The 26,749-nt window shown below is 49.4% G+C and overlaps 1 protein-coding gene across 1 annotated transcript in view; it reads right to left on the bottom strand.

Annotated features, from left to right (window-relative positions):
• LOC141953124 (carboxyl-terminal PDZ ligand of neuronal nitric oxide synthase protein-like) overlaps positions 1 to 26,749 on the bottom strand; it is a 37,895-nt gene that overhangs the window by 10,457 nt on the left and 689 nt on the right. The window contains exon 2 of the mRNA XM_074891438.1: positions 23,177 to 23,248. Within this exon, the coding sequence (XP_074747539.1) occupies positions 23,177 to 23,248 (72 nt within the window). The remainder of the gene's footprint in view (positions 1 to 23,176; positions 23,249 to 26,749) is intronic.

The following is a 26,749-nucleotide window of genomic DNA, read 5'->3' as shown; positions in this document are numbered from 1 at the left end:
TCCAGCTTTCCTGGGCCAGATCCTCAATTTATCTAAACCAGCACATCCGTTACTGGCAGTGCAGATATTAAAAAAGCAATCCTTTGGATTAGCTTGATGTGCAGTTACCAAAGCTGGAAAGCAGAGGTTACAAATCCCCTGTTTTAATAGTCTAATAATGTCAAGGGTGCTGTAACGGAGCTGGGACTCAGCAAAGGGGACATCATGGGGACAAGCGGCTGCAGCGAGGCGACGAACGTGAGCGAGCGTGGCCGATCCAAGCCTCAACCTGTGCCTGCTCTGCCCTCACTCCCCGATGGCTCTTGGCTCTCTCCACATGCTCTTAGTTGTGGTCTACCAGAAAACAGGCTGTGGAGGGCTCTGGCCATATCTTCCATCAGTATGTCAAATTGGAAGTAGCTTCTAAGTTTTTCCTGCTAAGGTACCAGGGTGGTGCAGCCCCTCCACGGTGTCCCGTGCCCCCGAGGACAGCCAGCCACCATGCCAGCAAGCACCGTGCCACCGAGCCTTCCCGGGGACCACTGTGCTGGCCCAACGGGCTCGTGGGGACGGGAGGTGCCTCTGCTCCATCGCCAGCCACCCCTCTTTCCTGGGATGCCTCTGCCACATCGCTTTGGAGAATCAACGCAGACTGTGTGGTCTGTAGACACGGAGGACAAGGCGATGCCAAGCGGCGGAGTGCTGCCTGCAGCCTACCTACGCTGTGTAATTAGACATGTAATTAGAAATCTTATCTCTTTATGCAGTCGGTGGAGCTGCAGGTAGCAACTGAGATGTTAAGGGAGTCCGGGCACCTCTTCCAGGAGCCTGAAGTTGAAGGACTCTGTGTGTGGCACCCAAGCACTGCAGAGGAGATCTGCATCTTTCCAGCTCCTCAGCACCCATTGTAAGCCACGCCAGCCTCACAGGCAGAAAACTGGGTGGCTTTCATGTTTATCAGGCTTTTGATGCTGCTCATTGAATTCTTAGCGCTCTGCAAGGTTTATGGTATCAGACAGATCCCAGATTAAACCATAGCCTTTTGATCTCCCCATGAATTATTACTCTGAGACAAGCTCTTTAAAAATCTATCTATAGCACCATTGTGTGTGAAGGCAGAGCTAAATTTGCTATACGCGGTTTTTATTTATAGGGAGGAGTGAAACGATGGGTGAGGCAGCAGGTGCCTCCTGCAGACTGCTGCGGGTCGGGGGGGACCCACAGGAGATGCACACATCTGCGGGGCCGAGGCTGGGCAGCTGAGCTCGTCGGCTTCTCCCACCCTCTGCCCGAGCAGCCCCTTGGTGCCCTGGTACCCCCCGCCCAGGCTCGCCGGGTGCTTCCAGCTCCGCCGGGCTGGAGCTTCCCCCTCCCCTACGCTCAGCACCGCCAAACTGTTTCTCCTTGTCTGCTTGCATGAATGTCAATAAAACCGGGATAGATTGTTCTGCCCGCTAAAGAGCTATTTATCTTCCTTTATACACAAATGGCTGGGAAAATACTAGCTGAGCTTTCCAAGAAAGAGAGAGCAATACAGTGTATTTTCCCCTTGTAGCAACAGGGGTGCAATTACATTCAAACAAGGCTCTTTACTCAAAGGCTTTAAGCAAAGTCCAAGTCTGGATTTTGCAGAGATGCTTTTTCTTTCTCTCTTGGACAGAAATGAACAATTGGGAGCAGCAGCAGCACATCTCCAGGTGCTGCCAGGAGCGATGGCAAGTCTCTGTAAACCCAGGGAACTCCAGCCACCACCCCACAGGGCCCCAGCCTGACTTCGGGACAGGTACGGGGCTTCAGCCTCAAGCAGAACCGTACAGCCGGCGTGAGCTGCCCAGCACGCTCCACCCTGGCCCACGTCGCGAGTTGGCACTGAGCCGCTGAGCCATGCTGGGGAGGAACATGGGGCAGGTGGGAGCAGAGCTAAGAGCTTCTCCCCTGCCCCAGCGACACACACACCCCGCACACGGCGTCTGAAGCAGTTTTGACCCTTGCAATCTGCAGGCAGCACCCTCAGGCTCTGCTCAGGATGTGGCCCTTTGCCACAGCATCATCAGCGAGACAGGAGGCCGACGGGTTTGCCTGTCGTGCTCGCTCCGTGCAGCTCGTGGCCGCCGCTGCATCCTCACCATTGCACCAGCAAACGGCCAACGCACGCTCCCCAGCGTCCCAGTCAGGGGCAGAATTAGCTTGGCCTGAAAACAGTTAAAACTCATTGGGCCCCAAAATCCTTTCTGAAGGCTGAAAACCCTCAAGCAGCAGGAGCTGTAGGATGGCCCAGCCCTGACCGGCTGCTCAGCACATGGAGAGCACCGTGCCCCGAGAGCAGGGCTGGGCGAAAGCCCCATGAGCCTACACTGCACCAGCTTGGCTTGGACTCTCTCTCCATCTCTACACATAAGAGGCAGATGGGATACAGATTCAGTCTTTTAATTGCTTCCTATCAAGCAGGAATCAGTATTTTAATTAACCATGATTTATATAAAGACAAAAAAGCACATGAGAAAATGCATTCCAAGGTAGCAGCCTTTATCTCCTATAAAAATGTTCATGCTTAAACCAACACACATCTGAACACGAGGCTCCTGGCTAACCTGGCACTGTCGTCAAAGAGCAAAGTCGTCACTGATTTTTTTGTCTTACTATTGAATTGATGTGACTTTTTTTTTCAAAATTTGTCAAGGATACCGACAAATCCAAGCCCACACAGCAGTGTTCATCTTCTCTGCTGCCTTCCGAGATTCGATCTTTATTCTCCTGCTGCTTGTGCTATCCTATGGGTGAAAGCTTTCCAGATGTTAAAGGATCTGGAGTTGCCCTTACAAGTGGCGATTCAGCAGGCAAGCCTGGCAGCTTTCTTAGCTATGGAGACAAGATGGGACATTTTATAAAAAAATGCAGGTCAAAAAAGGGCAATGCATCTCATTAATTTAGCAGCTTCATTAATTCTATTTCTGATGTGTCTGACCTGGAATACTTTCCATTTCTGCTTTTAAATCCCTGTGTTCGAGTCCTTCCCTTTCATACGGTCCCACATACTGTTGGCATGTAATATTAACCTACCCAAGAGCTAAAGACTGTATGACTAGAAATGTTAATGGCGCCGTGTAATGCATATTTCATCTGATAATTCCACCCAAGCAGATATAAATTACACATGCAGTTACCAGCTTCCATCTGCTGATGAAAGAGATCGGCTAATGCACGTTGGAAATCATATGCAGTTTCCAGCACTAAGAACAACTTGCATGAATAGAGTTATTCAAGGAAGCAATTCTTAATGTGATTAATTACTGAAGGTATCAGGGCCTTCATTATGCAAATGAAAACTGTCATAAAACAGTTTGCAAGTCTTAGAGGCAGCCTCTGTTTCCAAAAAATGCATCTTCCCCATTAACAAAGAGCAGAAGGGCCAGACTTGAGAGAGCTGGCAGAGCCAGGACACGCTCCCTGCCAAGGTTCAAATGGTGTTTGCTGCTGTGCAGCTCGAGTTGTATTAAGGGAAATCAAGGCAGAGGCTCTCCAGGTTTTTGAAACAGGAGTACATCAGTGCTCCCAATTGCTGCTGGGTATGTACTTCGTTTGCGTGCCCAAAGGAAGATGCCACAGGCTTGGAAATGGACGACTTCTTCCTGCAGCTGGAAATTCTCCAGCCAGCCCTTAGCCTGCTGTCTGCCCCCAGCCTCCCCTCGCGCCGTCCCGGCCTGGCAGGCTGCACGATGTATGTGTCCATAAACAACCCCACAACAATAAGCAGTCCCAGCCCCTTCCCAAACCTTGCCTGCCAGATGGACACGGGGAGCATGGCAATGAGGAGGGGGAAATCTGCTCAGCCTTGCACCCCGACAGACCGGCTCCGGGCAGTGTCACCCCCGCAGGACCCACTGGTCCCTGCTCCTGTTCCCAGGCTGGCACACAGCCACATCCCAGCCGTGTGGGAAGCATCCTTCACTCCTGCTGCAGGATGCAACCTCTGACGCCGCATGAGCGCCATTTTAGGAATTAAAGCCCTGATGAATCCAGGTATCTCAAGTTCAGGAATGTTATTAATTTCAAACCAAACTGACCCACAGAGCATGAGCACAGGGCGTTACCTCAACTGCTATTTGAATTACTGATGCTTGGAGTGCTGCTGCTTGGAACTGATGCTACAGAAAACTGAGCTCCTCTCCCAGCAAGGGCAGCTTAGCCGAGCGCTGTGTGCTGCCTGGGAGCTGACAAACGAGCAGTGTCAGTTCCCATACCCTTTGGACCGCAGGCTGCAGTCCAGCCTCCAATCCCCCCGCACGTCACCGCGGCCCCTTCTGCATCACATCACACCTTCCCGCGACAGCCCTGCCGGGCAGCAGCGTTTCCACTGGTCAGCCGCGGCCTCAGGCTGGAAACCGCTGGGTTATGGCCCCTCCTTTGTTCACCTTGGGAAGCATGTGCCTGTCTGAATCCTATGAACTCCCAGTGCCCGGCGGCGGGGCACACGCTCCCGGGGACGTGGCCGGTGTGAATGCGGCTGGGCATAGTCTGGGTCTGTGCTGCAGTAACTGGGCAACACGGACACAAAAGCGACGCAGGAAGCGGTGGAGTCCAGGAGTGCACCTCCTGCCCAGTGGAGAAATGAGAATTTATGATCCTTGGAAACATAAAACTGTTTAGTGGAAAGCAGAAACCGAAGGGGGAGTACAATAGGCAAGGAGAATGCTGGCAACATACCCAAAGTCTTTTTTTCTCATTTAAATTAGCTCCTTCCACCATCCAACAAATTCTCTGTAGATACCTCAGACCGCTCCCCACACAGTGAGCTGAAGGGGGCCAAGGAGCTATCACGGCCCTGCTGGGTTTCTGGGAGTCCCTGGAGGGGCAGCAAGGAGATGTGATCACAGTTCATCACACAGGATTTATTTATTTATTCCTAGTTCTGCGCTTTGGCAGCAGTGTTGCTGCCTGCACAGCCAGGCAGGACTCGGGCTTCTCCAGTGATGCAGAACAGTATTTGCAGGTTTGTGAGCCCTGGAGTTGGGGCTGGGGTGCTGGGACGTGGCTTCAGCTTGCCTGTGGGGAGCAGCTATCTGTCCACGCTTCTGCGCCACACCACGGGTCAGGGCCCACCCTGTGGCTGGCCCAGCGATCCTTTTTCTCCTTTTCCAATTCCTCTCAGGAGCTGGTTGATCAAGAGCTGAGTTTGCACATTTGAGTGCAATGCTCTCTGTCCCCTTCCTAATTCGAGTGCAACCTCTGGTGACTGACACTGTGCCCTTTCCCCTCTTAGCACCATCCGTGAGATTCAGGACCCCAGTGATGACCCACCAGAAGGTCCTACCACACTCTCCTCCCCAGGACTGGGTGCACTGGTCCTTTCCTGCCCAGCAGTTCATGCAGATAACCCCCCAGGAGACACGGGCAGTAGGAGCAGGGTCCCCGGCTCAGTGCGCTGTCCCTGCAGAGCTCCACATGCTCCTTCTCGAGGAATCTACCTAAACCACAGGCTCAGTCTCCACACAACCCACCCGGCAATGCCAATGTCCCTGACCACAGCCTGAGATGCAGAGACCTGCTTACAGACTAAGCTTTGATTAGTCTTGGCAAGAAAAGCACCACGGGATAGACTAGCCACAGATGATTTATTGATGGGGTTGCTGCGGCTGGCCTGGGGCTGGTGCCCTGTGTGGGGCAAATCTGCAGATGCTGCTCAGGTGCAGGAGCTGGAAACAACTTGTCATAGCTGTGAGGAAAGGATTAACGGGAAAATCCAGCCTATGTGCTCAAAATCTCCCCAGCAGACCACATCTAAGGTACACAAAAATCATCTGCTTCACAACGCTGGCTTGGTCAGGCAGACAAGTAACAGCTCTTTGAGAGCTGGGAAGTGGAAGCAGATACTTGTAGGTTGGCCAAGGGGCAGAGGATGGACTCCAGGATTATGGAGTCCCAGGACAGCCCTTCTGCTCCAAAGCCTCCCACCAAGCCCAGCTGCCTTGCTGGGACCATCTCTCAATGAACTGTGCTGACACCTCTGGCTCTTCTCACTTTGGCCACCTCACAGTGACCAGCTGTGAGGAGGTGTTAAAGGTCCTGACCAGCCTCACCTGGGCCCTCTGCCCACACCCCCACCCATGGGCCTCCATTTAAGCTCAGCTCCAGGCCTTCAGTCCTTTCTTCAGCTCCAGTGTAGTAGTGTTGGGCTTCAGCTCAGCCATAGCCATGCCTGGCCGTGGACTAGCCATGATCCTAACCTGAAGACTGACTTCCCAGCTTGGCCTCAGACCTCTCATCAGTATGGACCTGGATTCTTGGTTGAACCTGGCTATTCCCAAGGGTCTCTGCTTGCCTCACTCAGGTATGATGGGATGGGGCCCTGCCTGGTGAGGCCCCTGCCCTGCCAGCCATGTTATCATAGTTGGCTTCCAGCTCTTCCTCCCTGAGGGAGCAAAGCCACCCTCGCTGCTCCCTGACCCCAGGGCAGTGTGTGGCCCCTCACAGCTGCCTTGGTGCAAGGAGATGCACAAGCACCTCAGTAACAAGGGGTCTGTTTGCCAAAGCCTTCACTAATCCCCAACCTTGGTGGTCAGCCCCTCGCTGCAACTAGAGCTGAGCAGTGCTGTGTGCTGAGGGGAGAGGAAGGATGAAAGGCAGTGAAGGAAACTGCAAAAACTTGAATTAAGCTAAGAAAATATTTGCATTTCTGGAGTCTCCTGTTTGGCGTTGTCAGCACTCTTTTAACTGGTCTAATCTGCAGGTCTTCTTGGACCTGTGCCCCACAACCCCTCAGCCAGCACAAGGGCACTTGGGCTGTGTTTGGCCAGTTCCTGGCTCAGCTCACAACTGCAGCTCCAAGAGTAGCTTCTTGAAAGGTGCCTGTAAATGCAAAAGGGCATACGAGCTTGGCCCTGTCCTCTTTGTCCTGGCTCTGGCTGTGTTTTAGCTCTCTGCAGAGATGCAGGTGTTTTCTGTCTCCCTTTAGGATGCCCTTTGGGGAACAGGGGTTTCTGGAAGAGGCAACACCAGGAATGCTGGGCATGCCTGGCCTGGCTGCCTCCTGCTAACTCCTGGTTTGGCTTTGGAGATCCTCTGGGGTGATGTGTGTGAGTGAAGCCACAACAATGCTTAGGGACTAAGAGAAAAAAAATAATCCCTTAGGAAGCAGTGCCAAGCGTCAGCCTCCTGCAGGCTTTTGGAAGCTGCAGAGAAGCAGTGTCTGGATAACAGGAGAGCAACCTGTGGATCCAGGCTCTCTTGACACTCCTTCCCCAAAACAGCTTTAGGGCTCTGGCTGTACTGAAATAAAGCACTGACAGGTTGCTTCAGCCAAAACAGCCTGTGTGCCCTCTATGTCCCCTTGCAGACACCCTGCCTGCTATCATCCTAGACTCCTCCTGCCTGTCACCTTGGTGGAGTGAGTGTTCACGGAGAGACTGAGGTAAACAAGACTCCAAGCACTGCTTTGGGAAAACTGTTCCTTTCAGGAAAGGAGCTGTACAGCTCGGCAAAACATGCCTGACAATTTTCTGCTTATATAAATATTCAAAACCAGCCGCACTGGGAGCTGACTAATCTGAAGACCTTCCCTGAGCAGAGCTTTTCACGCTTCAGATTCTTTTGCAGACATGAATCCTGAGCTGTAGCTTTTCCTTGAGGTGAGCAGACATTAGTCAGAGTCCCAACATGGGAAACTGAGGCTGGCTTGTTCACCAAGAGTTCAACTGGCAAGACAAGGCAGAGCAAAGAGCTGAAATCAGGAGTTTCCAGCACCCACTCACGGTGAGGATTACACATCCCCACTGCGCAGCATGTACAAACTCGTGATCCTCAGAGGGGCTGCGGTCCCCAGGGCCACCCAGCAACTGTCTACGGAGCAGCTCAGGACCCTGTTGCACCCTGTCATCTTGAGCCACGCTCTCTGACTTTGAGAGCCTATTTACAGTGTAGATGGATTTGGAGAGAAACACTAAACTGCTCCTTAGTGTGAGGATGGAGAAATGCAAGCAGGAACCCATTTCTATCAGTAGGAACTGAGGTCTGCTCCTCTGCAGCAAGGTGCAGGTAAAGATCTGCCTGATGCCCCCCTGCTCGGGAGGGCTGGGATCTGTCAGTTGTACTGGATGGCCTGAGAAACACAGGTTTCTAGGAGGGCTGCCCTAACTGCCAACAGAGAGGGGGGTTGCTGTGGGTTGTGCTTCAGTTTGGTCATTAAACCTTTAAGAACCTCCTCCCACTCCTCTGTTTGGGAGAGAAGCTGCTGGGTCTCGGATGGGGCAGCCAGGAGGTTGTGAGGATCCCGCCTCTGGCTGCAGCAGCTGGAGGTTTGGCAGATAAGGGGGAGGCAGGGGAAAGAGCTGCCTTTTATTCAGGTCTCCTCTGCCTTCTAAGGAATCCTGCTTTCTGAGGCCCTGCAAAGCATTCAGATGGGCATGTTAATACAGACCTTCCTCTTCATCCCCCTTCTCCCCATCTTCAACAGATCTTATCCTTGGGAGGTCTCAGACTGTTGGAGTCTCAGGCAGCCTTTAAGGATAGCTCGATCTTTCCACCTAAAGGTGAGGTGGCAAAGGACAGGGATGGAGTTTATACATTCCTGAGCCAGTCAGAAGGATGTGGAGCAAAAAGTGGTCAGAGTTACACCCATGGGGGAGAGTAGGGCTCCTGCAGGTGATGGGAGCTGGTGGGGAGACCAGCAGTGGCTCTTTAATTAGTCTTTTCCACCTCTGAAAATAGGCAGACTGTTCTGGAACAAAGCTTTTTCGTCTGCTTTTAAAAAAGGGTGGGATAAAAGCAGCCTTTTCACTGCCTCCTCCCTGTTAAAGAGATACTGTGCTACTGCTGAGCTCCATCCCATGAGGCACAAGCAGCCTCGCAGCCCAGTGCAAGGTGACATCATCTGGCCTTTGGTGCCTCTCTGACAAAAGCACCATTGTGTGACTGTCACTTCCAGGAACCCCCTGCTGTCCCCAGGTTTAATAGGGAGCTTTCCCACACACAGCCCTTCAGTCCTTGTCTCGCCATGGCAGGCCAACCCCTGCTCACAGGGAAGCTGGGTTTTATTTTCCTCCCTACCTCTATTCATTTTGCAGGAGAAAACAAATTACCTTTTCCGTCCGCAGTGCTCTGGATGATTAATTAGCTTCAGTAATGAAGTAGTGTCTTGGGACCCCACCCCGATGGAGTCTCATGTACCAGGCACTGATTGCACATGAACATGAAAATGATCCCTACCTCAAAGAGCTGCTAGGTTACTGCGGATAAAAAGTGCTAATTTCATTAGAAGCAGGTCAGATTCACCTGAAATAACCCTTAGAAGTGAATCTGCAATTATACACTGTGATACCTTCAAGTAATTCTGTATTTCCCTACAAACATCAGTTTCAAGAGGCCCTGTAGAGAAGGTCCTGGTTTTGTACACACGTTTCATGTCCTAGTTGCCCTCCAGTCTGGTATGTAGGACAAGAGGCAAGTTAGAAGATTGAATTGTTTTAAACCTTGTTCATCAATGTTCAAACCACAAAGCTCAGAAGAGCAGGAGCCAGGACTGTGGCAGGCTCAGAGCTCCATGGAATAACCTCAGCCCCCTGACATGGTTGTGGGAAGGTAACAGAATATTTTGTGCATCGGCTTCTTATCCACAGAGCAAGGATGTTCATTTTCTACCTCATCCATTCAGTTGTTCTGGTTACAGCCAGTCCACTCTAAGTGACAGCACCTAGCCAGCAGGGCCAGGCCACCAGATACTGCTCCTACAAAGACATCAGCAGGGAGCAACTGAGGATTTCTGCTGCTCACTCCAAAATCCCTATTGTACGTTTGGTCCCCTCGCAGCGCTGCCTTGAGCCTGACGGGTCACTAATGCAGCGGCACATCAGTGAGCTGTACGAGTCCTGCAGTGGGGGAGATGCTCCTCGCTTGCTTCTTGGTATGATGGCTGAGCTGTGCAGGGAGGGAAAAGAGGAGCTGCTGCCCTCACAAGCAGGAGGGGGATATGGGATGAGGTGATTAACAGGACTGCTTTGCTCTGTCTCTGGGAGCTGCCATTTATTGTTTGGACAGAGAATAAAAATTGAAAGCCAATTTCTAGTTCTTTTGTGTCTCTTCACAGGAGCATTTGTTACAGCCGTTCTTCAGGGAGCAGAGCACCCATGTGGACCGTGAGCCAGTCTTTGGCCATGGGAGCTGGGCAGGACCCACCATGGTGAGACCATGTGTGGGGTGGGGGCTCCAGGGCTGCTTAACGAGGGCCCTGGCAAGGGCTCACACTGGCACAGCACAGACAGGGAGAAATCCTAATCCTGCTGCCACGCTGAGGCTCTGACAAAGGCAGGTTCCAGGACTGCAGGCCTCTAAATAATGCAACACTTCCCTCTGCACTTATGTAACGATGCTATTTTAGTGTAGGTAGTCCAAGCGAAGGAGGGTTGCAAACCAGAGGCGAAGGCAGCGCGAGAGGCAGGCTGGGCGAGCCACACTCTGCATGCGGGGATGGAGAGGAAGCGCCGGCGCTCCTGAGGCTCAGTACAGGCAGGGGAGGTCAAGATGCAGGAGGCAGAGGAGGGAAGGCCCACGTGTTCAAACCGGTAACTACGTCAACCCAGCCCCTGCTCCCTAGAGGCCCAGGTGTGACCTCCTGTACTTCTCTGCTTCCAGCACCCATGCTGCTCTGCAGCCAGGAGAAACCTTGTGACTGCAGCTGCCTCCTTAGAGCCTCCGTGACTTCAGGATGCGGGAGAGTGATGCTGAGCACGTCCACCCGTGGTGGATACTTCTCCAAAGGAGAAGGAGAAATCTAGTTTGTTGAGAATCTGGAGAAGCTACAGCTGCATGACTAGCGCCTGCTTTTGGTAAATGCTGCAGGGAGGGACCATCTCCTGGCTTCTAACTTGCTATCACACACCATATGCATCTCGGGTGCCATCCCCCAGCTCTGAGTCTTGTGGTTTCTCCTAGCCACCCTCTAGGAAAATTAGCATTTTCCTTGTGTATCTACAGCAGAGGTAGGAAGCTGGACTTGGCACCTCTATCTTTGAGCAAGCAGAATTCAAGCTAGAATGAAGACTTGGTCTCCATTTGCATGCAGAAACAGCACTTGATTACAAACTAGACCAGAATGAAAATGGGAGGGATGCTGAGCTGCCTAGTGTGCTGCTCTGTGCAGACCAGGTTTCATGCCTTGTTTGCTAGGTGCAGGCAGGCTTCGTTCTCTTCCACCCCAGAGAGCTCTTTGTTAGCTCAAGCCCTGGGTGCAGCTGAACCTCTCTCCTTCTCAATGCCAGCAACTTTCATGAACAGCCTTGCTATGTACTGGTCTGAGACAGTCAGGGACTGAAATACTCTGCTTTATTGCCAGGCAAGGAGACTTTTTCTGTGTAGCTGTTAATACTATCGATCTCCAACAGCTCCACTTGAGAAAACATTTCTTAGAGAAAGCTCAGTGACTTAGCCTCCAAGCGCTGCTCAAAAAGGATGTGTCTGCATCTGAGAGCACCAACTGTACAGTAATTCCAGCCAGGAACAGCCCATTGAGCTTGGAGGGGGTCAGTCACCGTAGGGCCACAGGGACGGTGAGTGTAAGGTCTATTAGTAAAGGCTTGGCGTGCAGTACTGAAAGATCCTGCCTCCTTAGTAAAACCAGCAGAGTCAGGTCTGATGTTTAGATGCAGCTATTAAGAGGGATTTACTAAAGCACACAATTCCTAATTCCCATTGACTTCAGAAGAAATCTTGGTTGTTCTGAACAACACGCAGGACATAAATGTCTTTTGAAATCTGCCCAAGAGCCCTTGTACCATGTGCATTTCTGGAATACAGCAAAAGCAAAGCCAGCAAGAACTCACCCCTCTCCTGCCAGGCTGCCCCAGGGCAGACATCAGTCGCACCCAGGTATTACCCAGATGTGAAGCCCTGAGCAGATCCAGGCACAGCACGGCTGGCATGCTGCTTCTCACCAAGTGGTCCTTGGGTAGAAATTATTGACTGCTAATAAAATTGCCAATAGACTGTGGTAACCCTTCTCTGTGGCAATCCCTAAATCTAAAGGAAGGTCTCTGGGTTCTCCTCAAATTGTCCATAAAATCTTTTTCAAATTTGGAAACAAGACTCTTACTATAAGAGAAAGAAAATTCAACACTAATTGTGTCATTTCCAAAACTCCAGAATATAAAGCAGTTCAAGGACTCTGTTAGACTCAGGGGAGCCACTGAGGTTAGTGAATCATGATGACAGAAACAGCCTGGGTTTAGATAGTGGGAATTATGGATGAAGAGGGTTTTATGGTATCAGTATTTACTGTCACAGAGGTGTTGTAATCAGAACTGTACCAGAGCATCACAGCCAAGGCAGAGGCAAGCAGCCCGGGCTGGGCTTCCAGGCTCTTGGACAAGAGGCCACTGGATGATTTGTCAGTTGTTTGCAAGCTCACGGTGCTGGGCAGTGTACAGAGGCATGCCAGGGTCAGCTGGGTATGCAGCTACTTCACAGACGGGTAAGTAAAGATGAAGAACTTGTTACAGCCAGCCACAAATGCAGCGACAAAGAGTAGGAACCCACCTGACTGTTCCCTGTCCCCCTGCTCAGCAGTGACCAGCAGCCACCCTCCGGGCTGATGCTCGGTTCCACTTTCCTGATGTCTGCTCTGTTCCTCAGTGCCACTCCTGGTGTCCCTGGGCTAGTGGTGCTGTCAGCAGCTGGGTGTGAAGCTGTGGGCACTCATACATCCTGCACTGCTCGCACACAGGTCAATGATTAACCACAAATGGTGTTTGCTGCCCCAGCTCACAGCTGCTCCTGCTCTGGGTTTGGATGCAAGGATGCAAGACAAGCAGGAGACCAGCATTGCCCTGAGGGGCAACAACATCAAAATAAGAAAATGTGCCTGTGCTGGAAGTTCAGGTCCCATAATCATTAACGGCAGGGGCACAGGCTGCAGCAGGACTCAACTGGTCCATGATGGCTTTGGGATCACTGAACTTCATGAACACGGCTCTGTGGTAGGTACAGGGCACTTGGAGAGGCAGCAGGTTTGATGGCAGACACCAGTGTTTGGGCAAGTTGTACCAAAGGACCCACATGCCTGAAGAGTAACTGTGTGCCTTATGCCCTCCTGGAGCCAGCTGTAAATGCCTTGTCCTCCATCACACTGCATCTTGTCTTAACATGTCCCACTGCTCTTCTTTCCGTGAAAAAATAATTTGCTTTTAGAGAGAAAACCCTGGAGCTCGGAGGGTGTGGTGGGATTCCTGGAGTATGCTGGACCTGGCTGTGTGGGCAGCAGGGTGATGCGGGGCCCTGGCCTGTGATGCTCTCTGCAATACAAGGGGCCCCATCCTCCCCTCCAGCAGACCCACTGCCTGGCAGTATCTCTGCAGCAGTAGAGTGACAGAAGGATGGAAGAAGGGGCAAGTGACTCAGGTGTCCTGAAAACAGTCAGGTGGTTGCCAATTAGTCCAAATAACCCATCTGGCCCAGGGAAAAGCCATTCAGAGAATGTCTAATCACTGCTGCAGGAAAGAAAGAAAACCATTCTGTAATGCTTTTGAAAAATCCCTGCTCCCTCATCAAAGTATCCCTCCCTCCAGGGACCCATTCAAGACTTTTATTCTGTAGATTTATCATAGTTATTTGGTCAAAACCTGAAGTAGCTTGTCAATGTATTATGTTAAGCAGTGCCGATTCTGTTTGCCTCCAGACCTCATTTAGTGCAGAGCAAAAGCAGAAAGAAGAAAGCAAGTGTAGAACCAAGCTATTGCTGGCAAATCTTCATTTACTAGGCAGAATTTTGCTTTGTGGTCATGGTCCTTCAAGGTTCCCTCTCCTCAGAACACTGATCCATAAAGCACAAAGGCCCTTGCATTGGACAAAGTCCAGACACCATCTACAACAGCACCCACTGCTGTGGCACTAGCTCTAGCCTTCCTCCCGTGTCCAGTGGGGACACGCTTAACCCAAGAACTAGAAGGGCTGAGGTCAAAGCATGAGGTTACACCACAGCTACCAGATGACTTTTTTTTGATTTTTTTTTTTTTTTTCCTGCATGTAGATAGCTTCACCCATGGGACAGGTTTAAGTGTTTATTTTCATGGACAATTCTATTTTGTTCCTGGTCCTGAAACATGTCAACCTGCTCTAGTGGAAATCAATGCCTGCGCTTGCATTAGCGGCCCAGGGAGGGTCTCTGCTCCCCCAGCGTGGCAAAGGCACTCCGTGCCATGGGCAACCTGTTTCTGTGCCCTTGCCCATGCACTTGTCACTCAGATTAAGGCACCTCCACGTTAACAAGCTAATCCAATGTGCTCGCTACCACCCTGGTTGCCATCTTAGTTACATTTTTTCAGGCACCAGACAAGAAGCAGCTTTGAGTTGTGGCTGATTGTTCTACACCAGAATGTAATTTGAAAGCCATTATACTTCATCTCCGTAATACTCTACAGCCACTAACATCATTGTTGAAAAAGCTACTTTATTTCAAACTAGATAAAAGCTTTGCAGAGATCTCATACACTGATATTTTAGCTTGTGAAATCAAATGCTTCAGTCATATAATGATAATACTGTTAAAGCCACTTTATTTTACAATTAAAAGGTACCTACCTCATAGCCAAGATTTAGCATCACACAAAAAAGCTCTGTCTTGTTCTATTTAGTACTAACATTTTAATTTAGCTTTTATCTGTTTAACCGCTGCTTTTATTAGCCTTCAACTAAATTCCAATCCATCATGACTCTTATGCAAAACAATATTAATATGCCTCACTAGTTCCACCCCCTCATTGGAGAAGCCATCCAGTTTTCAGCACTCTGAGGAAGGCATTAAAAGGTCGCTGTTGCTTAGAGATGGCACATTTCACTGACTGATCCTTCCATCCATCTGTTATCAATCATACGTAGCGCACTTGCTGAACAGGGTATAAGAACTGAGGCATCTATAATCACCAGTGACTCCTCAGAAGTAGGTCATAGCACGTGGCTATTGAAAAAGCTCTAAACTGTCTTCTGTTACAGTGGCCTGTATTGACAGCTAGACCAGTCCCCACTCATTTCAGCTCAGAAGTGGTGGAAGATAACAAATCATAATTCCATGGCAAGAAGTCCAGAGGTGATTTAGGATTGGAGATGAGCAGGGTGGAAACCTGCAAGAAGTTATAAGTCATTGGGGTGGCTCTATGACACGGTGAGACATCCCCAAGCAGTGAGCAGAAGGCTGGATTCTCGGGTAATATCAGAGGTGTTTATTCCTCTCCTCCCACTCAAGAGGGACAAGCAGGGAGTAGTCAGTTCTCCACCACAGCCACACAATGCTGCCTAGAAACACTGTGCATGATGCCACTGCAAAACCATCTCACTAAGACCTTCTTCCATTTGCATTATGATAATACAAAGCAGAAACTGGATAAAACAATGTGCGGTTAGTCTGAGACATGGCAGACCCAAGTCTTCTAGAAAAGCAGCTTCCACATTTCTAAAGCCATTTCTTCAGTTCATGAAAATCAAATTTTCTGTAAGGCTAGTAAAGCAGCACGTGCATGAAACACACTTGAGCCTGCCAAGGTGACCATAGACCAGAGAACATACGTAGAGAGACCTAAGGAGCTGCACCTGCATCACCCATCCTTCCAACCCCAGCCCTCCCCCTTCCTTAGGCAAGGGACCTCTGGGAGATACAGTCCCACCTGGTGCTTTGGCTAATTAGGGCTGCAGGGGCATGCTGGGAAAGGAGAGAGGTGATAAAACTCAGGAGCAGGGTAGGGAGCCCTTCCTGGAGGTGGGGTGGGAGCTGGGTAAGGAGCAGGGGCTGGGAGGGTGAGGTTCTAGGTCTCTCCCCATTGCCAGAGGACGCCCTGCAGTCTCAGGCTGAGGCCACTCGTTTTGCCTGGAGAAATGGATTCTTGCCAGACCTTCTGCCAGAGGACTCACCTCCTTCCTCAGCATCCTGGCAGCGCTCATGCTGCACAAAGGTAAGACCCATAATGTGGCTGTCATCTCCTCATGTAAGGTGGCTTCCCCTCCCAAGGGCATTTCTGTCAGGTCCGTTATCTTCTTAAAGACCAGCAAGCACGCTGTGGGAACCAAACTCGGGTGCCGTTTGTAGTGCAGAAGAGTAAAATGCTTTTCAGTAGAGCAAGGTGCTAAATGTTTTGGTACTACCTGCCCTTGTTAAACCCACTAACTCGTCCTCTGGCATGGGAGAGGGCAAAGAACCTGCTAAGGGGGCTGAAGTGGTGAAGACTTCAGCAAAGGAATAATAGGAAGGGATGTGAAATCCACTTTACTGTGAAAATGGGCTAATGTGTGTGTCTGGGCACACCAGAGAACCCTGCAGAGCTGCTGGCTAGATGCTAATTAGAGCATTCAGGTCTAAGGGCCTCTGTCTCCACACCCAGATCTCCTCCTCTTGGGTAGGAGGAGGTAAGAGGCTTCCTGGCATGGCTCAGGTAGGACCCTCAGAGCATGGTGCAGGACTCCTCTGCCTCCCAGGAAGTCCAGCCTGATCCCCATCCCTGTGCAGGAGACTCTGCTATAGCTGCAACAAATAGAGGAAAACAACCTAATGAGGCATTAGGGCTAAACTTAGTTGCAATTAACACTTCATTACCATCCTGAAAACACTTGCTGTATTTTGCCAGAGCCTGGAAAGGTAAAACCAATTAGCTTAATCTTGTGTGGTAGAGACCTTAAACTGGCTCAGATGCCTGTCATGGATGGGACCCTGGGAGTAACTGGTGTTTCTGAGACCATCGTGCCTAGAGCTGAGCAGTCCTGCAGGCAGGTCGGGTAATGGGACACAGCTCTGCTTGGGGCTCCAGGTGCCTGGGGAACAGAAGGGCCGTATGGCAAGGATGCCTTGAGCCAAGTCATCCACTCTGCTCTTGATGTCCTCTTGCCAATCTCAGTTTTCTTAGCCCACTTGTCTGAGAGACTGTTCTGTGCCTGTAGCTCTGTTGTGTTGACTGGTATCTTCCCTTAATAAAGCAGATAGCAGGTAAGGTTGCAGGCAAAGGTACGTGGGCTGCTGGACAGGGAGACAGAAGTACAGAAAGATCCAGAGAGTAGGCAGAGGACAGAAAGCCATCCATGATTGCCTGTAAATCTCCTTCCAAGTCACTAGTGTAAGTTCCTCATTCTTTTCCTGGGTAGACTTGTAGGCTATACTGAGGATTGGCTATAGTCTGATCATGTACTGCCTGCGTGAAGCTGCATGAGCCTTTCTTAGGCCTCTGCTTTGGAGAAGAGCCAAAACTAACACCAGACTTTCTGCAGAAGGTATCAGAGCAAGATAGTACATGCTCATGTATACTTGGTTCAGATACTTAAAACCACTGCTCTCTCCCGGAAGCTATAGTCTAATATGTATCAGTGTAAGCAACCCTTGCATGGTTCTCCAGAGAAGCAGGGAAGGTATCCTAGAAAAAGATACTCTCTTGGAGCGTAGTTTGGGATAAATACATAGCCCTTTTGGTATAGGGGAGAAGGAGGAAGAGAAATGTACAGCCTTGGGGAAGCTTGTGTCCCTGAAGTCCTCCTCTCATCTTCCTACAAGGTCTGCTGTCTGCCTGTCAGTATAAGTGTTGATTGGATCCGTGACCAGCATGGGACTATCTTCTACAGTGCTGTTTCTCAAGTGATCTAGTGAATGTCACTATGTGATGACAATATTTATTTAAAGGCCTTGGGTGAACTGACATGGCCCAGGTCTCCTGTCTGTAAAGCTCCTAGTAAATAAGACTTGGTTACCACCAAGTTAGTTACCACCTTGAAGTACACCACTGTGTACTATCAGCTGTGTCCTTAACTGGCTCAGGGTGTGCTAGAGGTTTGGAGCAGACACACAAGATGCTTGTGTTTTACCTTCTAACCATGTAAGAACTGCCATATGTTTTTCCTTCACCTTCCTGTAAATGAAAGGAAGGTGTATGGCATTCTGAGAACTAAAGGTTGGTCCACACCAGCAATCTGAGGACTGTTGAAGTGTTTTAAGCTAGGATTGTTTTCTTTCACAGCCCAGGGCTGTCATTAGTTGAGATTTGAATGCTCTTCCAAAGAGGCTGAAAGGAAAAGCCCTCCAGGAACTGCAGCAGAATAAACTCCCATCCAACAACAACAGATCCCAGCATGCAGCTACAGAGGTCTACACCAGGGCAAGCGCTCCAGCAGTTTGCACTTCCACATTTGAGTCTGTGCTTCAGCTGCAGCAGACCAAATAACTTCATTATAGTGGGAGAGGCTGCAAAGACTAACCAAGAACCCAGCAGCTGGGAGTTCGGCTTCTATCTTTTTTTAGTGCTGATCACAACTCCAGCTCAGATTAACATGAAGCTGGCAGGAAAACTTAGCTCCAAGCATAATAACTCGGGCTTATAGGCAGAATATATCAGAGGAATCTATTCAGCAGTTATCTTGGTGAACTTCTCCTCTGCATTAAGGCTGTCTGTCTGGGAAAACTAAAGGAACCGTGTTCTAGAAGAATGTCATGAACAAGTCTATTAAATGTCTCTACCTCCAAAGTCTGCCATACAGTGATAAATTGAACTGAGATGGCTGAAGGCAGACACCCTGCCCTCTGCCAGCATGTCCACCTGGTTCATCTCCTTCTGCAGCAAGAGCAGATAAATGACATCCATATTTGCTCCTGAACCATTGGAGTTTATAGCCTGGCGTGGCTTTAAGTGCAAGCTGCCTTATGAAGCCAGCCCAGCGTTCAGACTGGGAGCTGCTGGGGTGTGGGAGAGGCAGGCTCTGTGTGGCCGTCCCTGCTGCCTCCGCTTCGCAAGGTTGCACTGTAGGATTGTAACTTTCACTCATCCTGATTTAAACTGATGTCATGTCACACTTCAACACTACCAGTTGATATTTGACAGTCAATATGACTTACAGTGTGGCTAGATTGCACTTCCTCACTAGAATACTGTGTGGAGAAATTGCAAAGCGTTGAGGCTCTGCTTAAGAGCGTGGATGCAGCAAGAATGATCAGGGTAACAGGGAGGCTGAAGTGAGAACGCAGTTCTCATGCCAAGGAGAACTCAGGCATTTCTGATGTATCCTGCGTCAAGATTTATAAATGTTTCTGCTTCTCTGGCACACTGGCCTCTGGGGAAAAAGACTTCTCAATTAAATTAAGCCTAAGAAATGTGGAGGTAACAGAAGAAACACATTAGTCTGGATGCCTGCCTCCTGTTTGTTCACCCTGGTGCTTGGATGGGCATAGCACCAGTTGGCTGTTCCCTTATGAAATGATTAAATAATCCAACATCTGGCTCCTTTCTGAGTGTTAATACCTGCTTAGGTCCAAGCTAGACCTTCCAATCAGACCTGAAATTTCTAGGCTTCGTAGAATCTTAAGTGCAAATTCCAGGGAAACTGATTCTGTGCTGTAAAGGTAATTAAATGGAGTGACTTGGGGAATTGCTGGCAGCAGGCCGTCTGTGGGGATGACAGGCTTTGACGCTTACTCCTGCCATGTCCTTGTACAACTCACCAGTCAAAATAGCAGCATTTCACAAGGGCTGCTTGACTGGCTGTGAGGTGCTGCACTGAGGGTAGCGTTGCTCTGTTTCTCCTCTGGTCAGTGCTAGCTCTGTGGAAGCGGGAGAATGGATGCAGGACACGTTGTGATGTTAACCCTTCACATAAAGCCATTCCCTGGTCTCTCAGGGCAAGATTTCCCAAGCAACCTCAGGAGCTTCAAGAAAATGTTTTGTGTTTTACAAAACCCATCTTTACCCCCAGGCCTGTACCCAACAGGCAAAGCTTTCCTGTTACTGTTTGTGTTGTGTGGGCTCCACAACCTCTTTCCTTTTAAATTCTGTGAGATCCTTTACCTGGCTAAGGGGAGAACTTTGTTATTTAGTTGTTCACTAACAGGCAGCCAGGAGTCGTGTGTCTAGGGAAAGAGTGACCCTGCTGAATCAGGGAGCTATTTGGGCCCTCAAGAAGGACTTTCACATTCTTCACATTAGCTGCCACTTCTGCAGGAAGAAAAATCTTATATTGTACATAAGCTCCCTAGAGTGCTGAGAAGGCTCAAATATCTGCAGATGAATCCACTTCAGCAGAAAGCCAGCTCCACCAGAACGCTGACTCTGAACGCAGGAGTTGGAGCGAGTGCTGCCAGACACCCAGACCTGGCTGGCCTCGGGCAGCAGGAGACAGCAGATGTGGCGTGCGGCTTCTCCCTGGGAGGTGGAGGAACGCCTGCCTGCACTGGGTGCTTGGAGCTGTGCAATGAGTTGGACTCTCATAAACAGCAACTTGACATGCCTGTCAGAGCACAGTGTACTTATTCAAGTAGCAAACTAATTTCATCACCTCCCCTGCCAGGGCAAAAGGAGGCAGAGGGATTAGTTTGAACTCTGGTGATCATATAATAACATGGCAGCTGTATGTAGCTAATAATCCACTGGATTAGCAAATTTAAAGTTGTCTAGCTCTGCATAATGGGAAGCTAAGAACAGCAGCTTCCCTGTTCTACCTATTGCATTTGCATTCCCTCCAGTGGGAGCATAGAACATGATGAGACAAGGTTTTCCAGTCTGTTATGAACTGGGAATCTAATGTGTGACTAATGGAGTACTGCTAGTAATTCTACAAGCATCCATTCAGTCAGGAATATAGATTTAAGCTTTACTGTGAGAGTGCATCTTAAATACCTACTGCAAAAGAGTAGATTGTGGTTTCAGCAGACTAATGTTAAAACATGTCATTTCAGGCACGCTGGGAGTAATGTCCTATAGCCTGTGCACTCTCTCTGTCCTGAAGTCTGCAAGCAGACTGCTCCGCTAATGCCTGGAGAATACCACTGAATTCCTCCCAGGTTCCCTGGCATAATTCATATGCAACTGGCAAAAGAGCCCCGTACAAGACACAAGGCAGTAAGATGCCAAGGAGTAGACATAGCACCTGGAGTTGCTACTTTTCTTACCACCCTCTCTTTCTCCCCACACTCCAAGGACAACTTTAAGTGTTAGGTAGCTCAAGGTTTTTTCCCTGGGGCAAGTGCTTTTAATCACAGACCGGAGACCAGAATCAGACATGGTAGCAGGAAGGCAGTTTCAGCTTATATCCCTTTACTAATGAATAACTAGAGTAACCAGCTCTGTCAGAGCCTGGAAAATACAGAGCTGTGACTCCTCATCCTCCTCCCTGGTTCCTTTCTGGAGTGGCAGAAGCAATGAGTAACAGCCTGCCTGTGCTGTGGGCTGCCCCTGTGCTCAGCCGGCTCCGTCACCGACTGCTCCGGTGATGGCTCATGCTGCCTCCTCCCATGTCGCAGGGCACAGAGAGCAGCAGAGGAAATGTTGTGCTGGGGCTTGTACTGGGCGACTTTTCTCTTCCGCTCCAGCAGAGAATTCCAGTGGAACACTGGAGTGCACAAAGGATGAAAGCTTCAGCACAACGTGCCCCTGCCAAGACTTGGCAGGGCTGCAGGACCTTTCTCGTTCTTACAGTGCAAACTACCACTCACAATAAGATGGTAGCAAAATACTAGTTTCCACCAATAGCTTCTTCCAGTGTTTCCTCCCAGTTGCAACTGGTGCTGCTGAGAGTCCATGGGAAAAAAACTCTAGTATAGACAAGGCCTCTGCATGCAAATGAACGCTACATAAATAACCCCCATCTTCCCTCAGTTCCTAGGTTGTGTACTCTATGCACTAGAATTCTCTTCAAAGACCTCCCAGTTCATTCTTTATGCTCTAATTAAGGATCAGTGCCAATTAACTATCTTCAATAGAGGAGCATCTTCCGCTCAGCAGCCAGGAAGTGTCTGAATAAGATCCTGCTGTACAATACGCACATGAAAAGGGAAGCCCTCCCTTTTTGGAAAGGGCTTCCAAGATTAAAAACCCAGTATAGAATACAGGATGCCTACTTTAAAAATATTGTGTGATAAGATTAACTGATGGCATCCATGAATGCAGAGTGGTTTCTTATATGCTTCATGTAGCACTCAGGCATGCTCTTGCACTGCCAAGACTCTGAGCTAGATACCATCATGGCAATATCAGGGGTGAAAACAGAATGCACCCCTTTCTAGAAACTGATATTAAAATACTCTCTGCTTTTTCTTGCAAGAGCGTTAGCCAGTCAAAGATCAGCAGAAGTGCAGCATCAAATCTGATGCTAAATATTGATTCAGCTCAAAAATTACCAATAGTTATGCCAGCATCTAAGCTGCCCCGGTAGTTCTCGCCCATTGCCTTTAGTTCCTATAGATGTTCACCTGTTCCATAAATAACCAGGCAATTTAGATTGCTGCTGCACCATGTTCTGAGCAAGAGCTGTGCTAATAGTCTGAGCAGGCAAAGGCAGGGGAATGTCATTTCTGAGCTTGGCTGGAGATGAATACATCAGCTCCCCAGTCAGTTACAGGCTAAGTTTAAAAAGCACTATTCTAAATGAAAATTAGATGGTTAAACACTGCGGGGGGGAGGGGGGGAAATAGGATAATCCCTTCAAAGCTTTAAGTGGAAGATTCTCAAACCTGCTTCAGTTGATGTGAGACATATGAACTGCCTCAGGATTAAGACCCCTGCAAAACTTGAGCCAGGCACAACAGCTGCACTGCCTTTTGGGGTAGATACACTTGAACTGGTTATACATGAAGCAGATGTAAGCTAGCTACCCTGCTAATCGTAGCTAAATCTGGTGACCATTCACAGGCTGTTCTGAAGAATAAAGGGCTAGAGGAGGAAGAGCGCAGACTTGATGATGAGAAACAGGAACTGTAAAACTGTACGGGAGGATGGGGGAAAGCAGCAAATTATTCCATGAGCAGCAGAATCCACAAAGTCTAGTCTGATGGGATTTACATCCATAACATCTGCCAGGCCACTTATATTTCAATATATAACAACATAATATATTTGGAATTGTCAATGAATTTGTGCTTTTGTGGAGCTGATTGTGTACATCTCATTTTTCACACGCACACAAATCCAAACAGGCTAAACGCATCTCTTCGGTTCAAGAATTCCCATACCTGCTTAGCAGAGGCTAGGGTTTTATGTTTGAGTTTTGCTAACTGATCCCTTTGCAAAGAGCAGGGGATGGGTCTATCCTAATATGCCTTGGGAATTTCTGGAGAAGGTTGTAACAATCCTGATTGTGCTGAGATTTGAGCTCCAGATAGGAAGGGTTGGCGGGGGGGAACGCAGAACAGCACACTGCAACCAAGTCACTCCAGTGAATGTAACCTTTTATTCCACGTGGGGTTCAGCTCTTTTGAACTCACCCGAATCCTTCTCATGGCTGCCACAATCTCCACGCGGCTGTTGGGCCTGGGTACGTCCAAGCTACCGATGTACTGAAAGACAGAACAGCAAGATGTCTGTAAAGCGATGCACAAGTTAATGGTGTAGGTTTCTTCAAAACAAGCAGTGTCTCATTAATTTAGTCCCTGCTTGGTTAGACTCCCTTGACCCAGGACACAACAGGAATATCTGTTGTGGATAATATTATCAAAGTCAGGAAGAAGTTCATGGATTTCTAACGTCGGGTGTGAGCCTCTGACCTCATTCAGATTCTGGATGCGCCTTTACCAGTGCTCTGCAGGGCAGCATCTGTTGCTAATCAAGTCACGATCCCATGGGCCTGAAAATGGGACTGTCCATCCTTCGTCATTCCTCACTACACCTGCTTTTAACAGACTCAGAGCTAAAAGCACTTAAGAGTTGGAAAGTTGCCAGGATGTGCAGTAACTAGGTTTTCTGGAAAAGGCTTGTGATTCTGGCCTAACTTTTCAGTCTGGACTATCCTCCTTCTGGACACCATTGTCCCTGCTTGGCTGGACCAGCTCAGCTCTGTAGAATCCTGGTAAACTTGCTCAAATCTGTGTCCTACATGAGCTGTTTTTAACTACGCTATGGAAGCTTCAGTCCTAAACAAGCTGCCTGGCTGAACTGCGACAGCGGCTGCCCTTGGCATTGGGTGTCTGCATTTAAGTGTAAGCACCAGTCCTAGCAGGGCCCCTTACTGGGGCGCTGAGCCACAGGCAGATGGCGGGTTCCCAGCACCTCCGCCTCTACCACTTCACCACACCTACAGCTTTCTGCAAGTCGTTTGCCTGTTCTCTTGCATGCAATGGCAGTATGTGGGTTGTTAGGGAAGACCTGAAGGCAGACAGCTTCCTGCTCTGTGCTGTTCCCTGGTCTGCTTGTACTCTCCCCTTACGCTGGGTTGTAATGCTGGTGTGCCAAAGTGGGTTCCGGTTGTACCTGTTGGCAGGAGGCGGCTGCTGCAGCGCGGTGGTACCTGTGGCAGCACGCGTGGCACAGATGCACAGGAGGGAGTGCTGCCCGCATCACTGGCAAGCGGAGGAGGCACAAAGCTGCCAGCTCAGCCTTAGGAATGAGGAAAACATGCAGTGTTCTGGACAGTCACCTTGCACGTGGAACAAAAGGCCTTTAAAGTTGTGCAGCGCTGTGGCTCACAGCTCTGAGGAACAACTTGCACGTCCAGGGCATGTTGGTGAGAGCAAGAAAAATGCCATCTGAGTGAGAGGGCGAGTGGCCTGATGAGAAATGCCAGCGTTCCGCCAGCACGGGTTGTTGCTGGGTGCGGTGCTGTGGCTCTGGAGCCAAGGGCAGGGTGCTGGACTCAGTGCTGGCAGGTTCCCAGCAGGGTCTGTTGGCTTCCTCAGTGCCACACAGCCCATCTCTGCACAGCTGTCGCAGGCAGGTTAGTGAGGGGAGCAGAGGGCAGTTTACAAAGCTTAGTTACCCTCTCAAGAGCATTTGGTTCATGAATTGCATCTGGTTTTTGAGTGTGTGGTTTCAAGTTGTGGGGTTTTGGGATTTTTTTTTTTTGGAAGTTGTTCCCCTGTAGAGAGGGAAGGAGAAGGGGCAGCTAATCAGGAGGCCCATGCAAATATTCAAGGTGATAATATACATATGAACAGAGACAAAACAATTCCCCAAGAGCAGCCCCATAGCTATCACTGTTACTGACATAGTTCTGGTTTTATTTCTCTACTGTAACGCTTGCAATGGGTTTTATCTTGGAAAACTTCTACTTGATAGGGCTTTCAGAGATGAGTTCTCCTGGCTCAGTATTTACTGCTCTTTCACCTGCCTTGAAATAAACACCACAAGCAATCTGAAAGGTCATCTGGCTTTTCTGATGCTTCTGTAAATGCCTTTGCAAAATGGCATTTTTAAGAGCAGTTAAGTTCAGCTATAGCCTTTGGTAAACCACAGCAGAGTCAAACCACACAGACCATGAGAGCTTGAGGGCAGCAGGGAAGGGAGCGATAGAGCCAGGATTTCCCTCTGTGCTGGTGGCGAGGGCACATCCGTATCGCTGCAGATCTGTGGTCTCTTTGGTTTGCAGGCATCTCCTTCCCTGCCCTGTGGTGGCTGTCAGTACAGTCACAGGTAATCCGGAGTAATTCAGCGCAGCCGGCTGGCCTTTTGTCTGTGAACAACAGAGCTGCAGTGGGGAACGGGCCATGCTACCAAAGATAAATTAATAGGTGGGGGCAAAAGGAGAGCTGGTGACTGCTGAGCCAGAAGAGATTCTCCCAAACTCCCTGCTTTGGCCTTCCCGCAGAGTTTGGGTACTTGTGCTCCCACGCAGAGCCCTGCCAGCTCACAGAGCTCTGCAGAAACAGCCACCTTTCCACAAGCAGCTCCCGGTATTGACCTCGTGAAGTTTGTCCCTGAAGATTATAGGGCAAGTAAGACAGTTTGGTATGTAGAGATTAGGGACTAAATGTGGTCAGTAAGATTGCCTGGTGCGAGACACCTGGCAGGCAGTTACAGCCTTGTCATTGTCAGGGTTGCAGCTGACTGTTGTGCCACAATGAGTGTCCTAATTGGAAGAGACAGACTTTAGAGCAGAACCGAGTAAGCACGTTACTAAGGTAATGCAAACCCCATCTCAGACCCACACATCTTAACAGTGTGTTATCCACTCTCCAAATAGCTCTGGATGCCTGAAGCTGTCAATCTGAAGAAGCCCATTTCACTCAATTAAAGGTACAGTTGCTTTACATCTTTTAAAAAAATCAAAATAAGGATTTTTCTTCTCCTCAGCACAGTCTGTGGCATAGAAAATGTTAATTTAAAAAAAGAAATCAAAGATTAATTCCTTTTCTCCTGTAAGGAAGAGACAGATTTTAAAAATATGTGATTAACTGTCTATTCAGATCCATCTTAAATCTTACAGCTCTTTTAGCAGAAAAACCAAAATGCACAAAATCCGCATTTCAAAGCTTTATTTGAATATATATGCCCCTTCTTTCCAGCTCAGGAGACAGCAGGCGTGAATTCCATTTCTAATCTGTATTAGGCCACCTGCAAAGAGGGGAAGGGAACCCTACAGTTGCTCCAGCAAAATGTAATTCTTCTTGTCAGCTGAATTATAAACCCATTCCCTGCGCTGTCTACAGAATGTCAATTCCAATGGAGTCACTTTCTAAGAGTGATGCTGTGCTGCCAGACTGTTTTCATGATCAATACGAAATTTCTGACAATATCGGTATTTCCTTCCGACACCTGAAGACTGCACGCATTTAAACGAAGATGTTGCCTGCCCAGCTTTTCACGTGGGGAACAGGTCAGATGGAATAAGGCACTAACATGGTTTTAAGCAGCACGTAACAGTCTGCTGGTTTCCAGGGGAATGGAGAGCTGTGCCCTCACTGCGGCAGGAACGGGGTCCTGCCCGGCGGGGGACAGGACAGGCACCAGATCGAGCAAGGACGTGCACGTGCATCGGGCACCGACAGTCCCCATGGCGCTGGCAAGAGGGGTCTTTCCAGATCAGTTCTCAAATGAAGCACACAAGGTGGCTTCTAAGGATTAAA

The sequence above is a fragment of the Strix uralensis genome, chromosome 21 (genome assembly GCF_047716275.1).
Source record: "Strix uralensis isolate ZFMK-TIS-50842 chromosome 21, bStrUra1, whole genome shotgun sequence".
In the NCBI taxonomy this organism is placed as follows: domain Eukaryota; kingdom Metazoa; phylum Chordata; class Aves; order Strigiformes; family Strigidae; genus Strix; species Strix uralensis.
The sequence above is the reverse complement of the archived record's forward strand: the minus strand, read 5'-3'. Positions and strand labels throughout refer to the sequence as shown.